The sequence below is a fragment of the Nannobrachium achirus genome, assembly GCF_963921795.1.
Source record: "Nannobrachium achirus genome assembly, chromosome: 18".
NCBI classification, from domain to species: Eukaryota; Metazoa; Chordata; class Actinopteri; order Myctophiformes; family Myctophidae; genus Nannobrachium; species Nannobrachium achirus.
Window position 1 is genome coordinate 1,623,314 of NC_137825.1, and position 8,653 is coordinate 1,631,966.

The 8,653-nt window shown below is 44.6% G+C and overlaps 1 protein-coding gene across 1 annotated transcript in view; it reads left to right on the forward strand.

Moving 5' to 3' along the window:
- noc3l (NOC3-like DNA replication regulator) overlaps positions 1-8,653 on the forward strand; it is a 54,203-nt gene that overhangs the window by 28,310 nt on the left and 17,240 nt on the right. Inside the window, exons 8-12 of the mRNA XM_080748163.1 lie at positions 159-252; positions 2,112-2,287; positions 3,248-3,376; positions 4,314-4,445; positions 7,848-7,928. Of these exons, the coding sequence (XP_080604289.1) occupies positions 159-252; positions 2,112-2,287; positions 3,248-3,376; positions 4,314-4,445; positions 7,848-7,928 (612 nt within the window). The remainder of the gene's footprint in view (positions 1-158; positions 253-2,111; positions 2,288-3,247; positions 3,377-4,313; positions 4,446-7,847; positions 7,929-8,653) is intronic.

Sequence of the window (8,653 nt, forward strand, 5' to 3'; positions counted from 1 at the left end):
GCCTTATGTCTTCTTTCTATGTTTTTGTGTGTGTGTGTGTGTGTGTGTGTGTGTGTGTGTGTGTGTGTGTGTGTGTGTGTGTGTGTGTGTGTGTGTGTGTGTGTGTGTGTGTGTGTGTGTGTGTGTGTGTGTGTGTGTGTGTGTGTGTGTGTGTGCAGGTAAAGAAGGAGACTCAGCTGCTGCGTGAGTTTGAGGAGGGTCTGGTCAGTCAGTACAAGTTCTACCTGGAGGACCTGGAACAGGTGGTGAAAGGTACACACACACACACGCACACACACACACACACACACACACACACACACACACACTAGTTCCATCTGTGCCCCCAAGATTCTCCCATCTTAGGGGCAAGTGTGTCCACTTGCTACCCTAATATGTACTTGTCAATGCTCTAGGGTTGTAACGGTATGAGATTTTTAACACCGAAAACATCGTCCGTGTCAACACCGTGGTTATCGGTAACACCGTTTCAACCACCATTGCATGTCTTGTCGTCTTGTGAGCACTCAGTAGCAGCCAATGCTACCTCAAGCTACAACAACAACAACCATCCGACCATTTTAAAAATTCAGTTTTGTAAAAAAGCAACAACACTGTTAGAGTTACAACAGCCCTGCGTTTTCTTGTTTGGCTCATCGTTGTTTATCCGCCTACTGCGCGCTGTGACTAGGCATGGGGCGGTATCGACATTTTGTTACCGCGATTACCGTCTTCCCATTTACCGTCGGTATTGCGGTAATTACCGCACCCCCGTATCTATTAATAAAAGGTTCGGCGATAAGCCAAAATATTGCGATCGTCTTCCCAAAAGTCGCCTCTCCACAGCCTGACTGCCCGAGTTATACTTCCCCGTACAGCACAGCAGGTTTGGCTTTGAAAGGAGCAGATCTACAAGCTCACAACACGTCGCATCCGCGAGGCGTTCTGAGCTTTTAGATCTGCACTGTTGGCCAGTGTCGGGTTACCATAGTAACGGTAGCTACTTGGGCTTTTAAGACACAGACTGCTGTGTGAACAAACCAGAAGAGAGACGGAGACGGGTAATCAGATCGTGTACAGTGATTAAACTCACGTGCACGTCTGAAATCGCAGCGATTGAGTGCTGACAGATATATACAGGTTTTAGTGACAAGACTTGACAGAAAAGGTTATAAAATCGGCGACGGGGCACAACGGGCGAGTCGGCGCGACGCAGTGGGAAAAGTAAAAGATAGTTTCATTTTCGCTTTTAGTCCACGCGGTCCGCGCTCCGCCTGTAATCCGTATGAATAAAAAACAAAATGCCACAAGGTACTACTGCCACAACACAAGGTATGTATTAAGATACTTGTGTTGTGTGGATTACAGTCAGAGAAATACGCTTCTCCGTGCTCCCTACTACGAGGCTGCTGCTGTGTCTGTGTAGACTCGAGTGACGTATGTGGCTTCCAAACCATAGACGTTCCAAACCTGTGGTACGCGGCCCAGAGCAGAGCGGCATGGAGCGCATGCGGTCCTCGCCTCTCCCCCGTTTTAAAACTCGCTTGTTTTCAATAAAAAATAGACTATTTTGACCGCGGTAAGGACCCTGACACCGCGGTAGGCCTCGGTATACCGCGGTACGGCGGTACGGCGGTTACCGCCCCCAACCCTAGCTGTGACATTATAAAGCCACAACTAGTCTCCTGGAACGTGCCCTGCGAGTGGAGACGAGACATCATGCAGTCTGATGGGCTGTGCCTCGCCCTGTGGATGATCTGTTGATTCTGGATCTGTTCTCCACACTCCCACACAAGGAACGGCTCCCGGCCTCCCGCGATTGAGAACCGAATCCCATCGTTCATTTAAAACAGCTGTTCAAAAGAGCGGAATCGTTGGTGAACGTCACATCTCTACTGGCTCCTCGGGGGCAGAGCAGAGCAGCGGATGCGTTTTCTTTTTATTTAACGGTGTTATCGGTGTGCAAGTAAAGTACTCTGTGTTGTGCTCGCTCACCGCTAACACTGAGTACCGTTGCAACCCTACATTACTCTGTCTTTCTGTCTGTCTCATTCTCTCTCTCTCTCTCTCTCTCTCTGTCTCTCTCTCTCTCTCTCTCTCTCTCTCTCTCTCTCTCTCTCTCTCTCTGTCAGACTGGAGGCAGCAGAAGCGTAAGCGCAGTGATGCGGTGGGGTTGGGGTCCTACAGGACCCTGGCTGAGGTGTCCGTGCGCTGCCTGTGTGAACTGCTGCTCAGTCTGAGTCACTTCAACTTCCACAACAACATCATCGTCATGCTGGTCCCTCTGATGATCCATACCGACAGAAAGGTTATTAATATACTTATTAATATACTTATTAATATACTTATTAATATACTCCTCTATATGCTGGTTCCTCTGATGATCCATACCGACAGAAAGGTTAATAACCCATTTAGGCCTAGGATTATTGAATGCTTTAACCAGTGAAAAATAGCAGATATTCAAGCTCACAGCGAGCTTGTAGATCTGCTATTTTTGAAAAAGTTGTGAAAATGTGTGCAAATCTTTGAATATATGTATTTTTAAAGCGAACGTTTGTAACTCAAATGTTGCTTCTGGGTGGTCCCTGGAACTAAATATTTTGATATGGGGGTCCATGGCCAAATACATATAATTTTGTGGGTCCTTCACATGAAAAGGTTTGAGAACCACTGACATAGTAGTCTCTCAAGAACAGACTAACTGAGCTCCAGTTGAGTGAAAAGGTCAAGGACCTTTTCTTTGACGATGGCTGGCCAGATTGCTGACATAGAAACATAAGGTTTTTTTCAAACAATCTTAGAAGGATTCAAAAGACACTTATAGAATCGGGTCAAAATTCTAATCTTCCCGATGTTTCAAAAATAGCAGATTGTGAGCTTGTATATCTGCTATTTATCAATAGTTAAAGCATAAAATAATGATACACAATAATGTGTACCCGTTCTGAATGCGTTAATAATATACTTATTAATATACTCCTCTATATGCTGGTTCCTTCCTCTGATGATCCACCCTGACAGAAAGGTTACTACATCTCATTAACCACTTTGATCGTTGTTTTATGCTTTAACTGTTGAAACATGGCAGATCTACAAGCTCACAGCGTGGTATAATATTCCAGGTATCAGACATGTAATAATAATAATAATATTTTATAATCTTCCAGGTATCCACCATGTGCTGTGAGGCCGTCTCTAAGCTGTTCAAATAGGTGTTAGATATGTAATAATAATAATAATCTATTATTATTAATAATTATTCCAGGTATCCACCATGTGCTGTGAGGCCGTCTCTAAGCTGTTCAAACAGGACAAAGTGGGCGTGGCTTCACTGGGCGCGGTCAGAGTCATCTCTGGATTGGTTAAGAGCCTCAACTACAACGTCAAACCTCAGGTATAAAACTATAGCATACCACTCTAACTATACCATTCTATCTATACCATACTAACTATACCATACCTCAAACCAAACTAATAGACCTCATGTAAACCAACTGCTAAACTAGACCTCAGGGGTTCACGGTGGTCTAATCCAGGGGTTTTCAAAGTGGGTGACGGGGCACCCTGGGGTGCCGTGACGGCAGTCCAGGGGTGCCGTGAGATCATTTGATAATATTTGGAATTTATTTGGACACTTGAAAAAATATTTAGCATCATTTTAAACTTGAAGTACAAAGTTATTTTCAGTCAGTTCTAACCAAAATAGCTGTTATCTCAACGTTTTCCTCGCAACATAATCACTAAAATATCGTCACTGTCGGGCAGAAACCTTGTATCTCCAAGTTTCAAATGTGTGCGTCTTTTGGTAAAGCAAAGCCCTGCTTCATCATACAAGACTGCTGTTTTCACTAGTTTAGTACATTTTATAGACGATAAATACAAAACGAACGGTTTTGGACATACAAGGTTTCCACCCGACAACGACGATATGCTATAAATATAAGGTGCTGGGAGTGAAAATTATGGGGGCGTGTTGTTCCCTCCTCCGCGTCATCAGCACCCACACCCTAGGTGGGGTTGGCGATAGGGCCCTTCTGTGTGGAGTTTGCATGTTCTCACCGTGTCTCCTAGGGTTGATACCCTCACAAAAACATGCAGTAATCCTGGTCTCTATACTGATACATTATCATTTATCAACATACATGAAAATATAGCCATGCTTATTAACCATATAATATCAAACTCTGGTTTAACATAGCAATTTCTCAAACGACACATTTTATTAGCACAGGATAAAACCGACGATAAAAACTCTCTCTCTCTGTCTCTCTCTCTCTCTCTCTCTCTCTCTCTCTGTCTCTCTCTCTCTCTCCCCCCCCCCCCCCCCCCAGGTGTTACAGACTCTGCTGTGCTTGAGGATCAAGGAGGTGGAGGTGAAGAAGGACACGGAGGACAAGGCTCCCAAGATGAAGAAGATGTATTATAAAGACAAACAGAAGAACCTGTCCAGGATGCAGAGAAAGGTAGGGACACAATATCTGTCATAACACCTCCAGGATGCAGAGAAAGGTAGGGACACAATATCTGTCATAACACCTCCAGGATGCAGAGAAAAGTAGGGACACAATATCTGTCATAACACCTCCAGGATGCAGAGAAAAGTAGGGACACAATATCTGTCATAACACCTCCAGGATGCAGAGAAAAGTAGGGACACAATATCTGTCATAACACCTCCCGGATGCAGAGAAAGGTAGGGACACAATATCTGTCATAACACCTCCAGGATGCAGAGAAAAGTAGGGACACAATATCTGTCATAACACCTCCAGGATGCAGAGAAAAGTAGGGACACAATATCTGTCATAACACCTCCCGGATGCAGAGAAAGGTAGGGACACAATATCTGTCATAACACCTCCCGGATGCAGAGAAAGGTAGGGACACAATATCTGTCATAACACCTCCAGGATGCAGAGAAAGGTAGGGACACAATATCTGTCATAACACCTCCAGGATGCAGAGAAAGGTAGGGACACAATATCTGTCATAACACCTCCAGGATGCAGAGAAAGGTAGGGACACAATATCTGTCATAACACCTCCAGGATGCAGAGAAAGGTAGGGACACAATATCTGTCATAACACCTCCAGGATGCAGAGAAAGGTAGGGACACAATATCTGTCATAACACCTCCAGGATGCAGAGAAAGGTAGGGACACAATATCTGTCATAACACCTCCAGGATGCAGAGAAAGGTAGGGACACAATATCTGTCATAACACCTCCAGGATGCAGAGAAAGTTAGGGACACAATATCTGTCATAACACCTCCAGGATGCAGAGAAAGGTAGGGACACAATATCTGTCATAACACCTCCAGGATGCAGAGAAAGGTAGGGACACAATATCTGTCATAACACCTCCAGGATGCAGAGAAAGGTAGGGACACAATATCTGTCATAACACCTCCAGGATGCAGAGAAAGGTAGGGACACAATATCTGTCATAACACCTCCAGGATGCAGAGAAAGGTAGGGACACAATATCTGTCATAACACCTCCAGGATGCAGAGAAAGGTAGGGACACAATATCTGTCATAACACCTCCAGGATGCAGAGAAAGGTAGGGACACAATATCTGTCATAACACCTCCAGGATGCAGAGAAAGGTAGGGACTAGGGATGCGAAGATATACCGGTACGGATCGTAATCGCGATACAAACGTCCGCGATACGGTTGAATCGGTTCATTCAGTGTGTACCGGTACAATAGACGGCCGAAATCGTGATGGATCGTACCGTGAGTGTCTGGATCGGTAAATTCCGCGATTGTATCGGTTCTTCCATATAGTATTTCATTCTATCCTGTGTTTCCGAGGCGCCATGAATGCACCATCATCAGCCGTTCAACCCCCTCCCCAAAGCCAGTCTTTAACGCGAGCTGCGACTCGGACAGACGGACAGCATCTGCACTCTGCATGCAGGCAACCAGGGAGACAGACAGTGCAGCGAAATGCGAGTGAATCAACACGGACGAACTAGCAGCCCCACGGGTTAAAAAGATGCAAGATTAGTAGTACAGTACTTAGCTTTATAACATCCAAGTCCGCTGCGCTGATTGTTGTCACAGAGTAGCACAGGCTGATCGAGTGATATGTAATCAACAGCCGTTTCTTAGCGAATCTCCGACGGACAATTGATTGAGATCATCTTCTGCGCTATATTAACTGCACACACACAACAACAATGTTGCTGGGTGTTGTAGGACTACTGCTTGCGTTTAAAACAAAGTATTTGTCACTGTTCTACAACTTTCCTGTTGATGCAAGCAACTCTCTCACTTTCTCTACTGCTAGTTCTGCTCTGGGAAAGAAGCCTAATTTATACATCGCAGTACAAGGGTGTCGCGCCTAAAATAGCAGACCTACAAGCTCACAATGCGTCGTGGATGCGACGCGCTGTGAGCTTGTAGGTCTGTTTTAAAACATTTTGGCTATAAAAATTGCATAATCCTGGATTAAATATAATATAATATAATATAATATAATATAATATAATATAATATAATATAATAATACAAACCAGGGAGGGACTTTATTGTTTTTCAGGTCAAGGACCCCTTAGCTCAGACAGAGATCAAGCAGGGACCCTCGCTGTAGGCTAGGCATTATAGCCTACTGTATCACACAAATATTTGGCAGGCCCCCTGTAATAACCCTGGATTGGGGTCCCTGACCCCCAGTTGAAGACATAGGCCTACTAATAATGACATAGGCCTTCTATATGATTAGTTATGAAACAATTCTACAATAGCCAGCAGCTTTGTGTTCTCCCAGAATACTACAGGCCTATGTTGGGTTGTTAGACAGAGCCTAGTACTACAGTGAAACAATAAATTGCCTTGAATTTAAATTTCATACATTTTTAGTCGCTATGTTTTGTAAATTTTGGGATTTGGGCTTGAATCGTGGTGAATCGTGAATCGTATCGCATCGTATCGGGAACAGGGGTGGATCGCGATGTATCGTATCGGCAGGATTTCAATGTATCACAATTATATCGTATCGCTGGCAGTGTATCGAGGTCCGTATCGTATCGCCTCAGTGGTCGAGATTCACATCCCTAGTAGGGACACAATATCTGTCATAACATGAAGTATGAACTCAATATAATATATTTCTCAGAAATCTTAAGCTCTACGTATGACAACCACCTCATATGTTAGTATAAACTAAAAGCAGTGCTCTTCCGAGCACAGGTCTCCACCAGGCCAGGTGGCCTGTTATAGCGCCACCATGAGGCTGATTTGAAAAGTTTGAAGTAGCATTTCTTCCTCGGCCTAGTGGGAATGTGCGTGCACAATTTCAAAAAAATTGCACGCTGTGTTTGTGATTTGAGGCATTTTGTTCAAAACTGACCAATCTTACAAACTTTGAAAGCCAATCTCAGCCAATCAGGATGGAAAATTATGGACAATCAGACAGATCCATGTCGATCACATGACTGTAGAGATACTGTCTACCGATTTGCGTGATTTTTTGGACAAAATCTGTAGGAGTACTGGCCAAAAGGTAGTTTTGCACAAATTGGCCTCATGGTGGCGCTAGAACAGGCCCATGTGAAAAATGTGGGTCAGAGGTTCTGAATGGGCATCCAGGGAGTGTGTGCTCAGTTTGGCAGCGACCGGGCCAACGGTGCTGGAGATTAGCTGGTAACAAACTTTGTGGACGGACGGAGGCGAAAACATAGTCTCTCCCTGCCTCCGGCTGGTGGAGACAATAACATGGAAACATATTTGATCGTTGATTAACAGAGTGTTTCTGAGGGCTATTCTAATTCTGTGTCTCTCTCTCTCTCTCTCCTCTCTCTCTCTCTCTCTCTCTCTCTCTCTCTCTCTCTCTCTCTCGTGTGCGCCCCCTAGTGGAAGAAGGCAGAGGAGAAGTTGGAGAAGGAGTTGTTGGAGGCTGAAGCCACCGAGAACAAAGACGCTAAGATTAAACTGGTAAGACTGGTTAACATTAAACTACTAGTTAACATTAAACTACTAGTTAACATTAAACTACTAGTTAACATTAAACTACTAGTTAACATTAAAATGGTAAGACTGCACATTTTCCATGCCAATCACGTCCTCCAGTGAAGTGATAAGAATTTGGCGGTGCGGTGCCACTCTTGTTGAGAACCGTTTCCCCCTGGGTCCATTCCTTGGAATCTTTAGCCAGAGTCCTTAACGAGTCTGCTATCGATGCCTGCACGCGCCATGACATCACACTCGCGACGCGCTACCTTGTTTTGTTAGACCGCAGCCAACATGTCTTAAAGGAGTAGTTCACCCCCAAAATGACTTTGTTTCTATTGATTAGTCACGCCATGGAGACTAGAGTTCAATAATATTTTTAGTTTTTTGTCGCATTCCTAAGACAAAAAATAGATGGGAGTAAATGTACCCCCATTGATTCCGGATGGGGACCCGAATCGATTTGGGTCCCCATCCGGAACGAATGGGGGTACATTTATTGTTATCACATTTTTGTCTTAGGAATGCGACAAAAACTAAAAATATTATTGAACTTAAAGCTATACTGTGTAAGATTCTCAACTAGTGGTCAGTAGCCATATAGCAAACCGCGGTCGCGTTCGCGTCTTTCGCCCGTTTTTCGTACCTTCACACCCCCGCGTCTGCCTCCACAACGCCGAGAGCTATCTTTAGAGGGGTCCCTGGTTCCT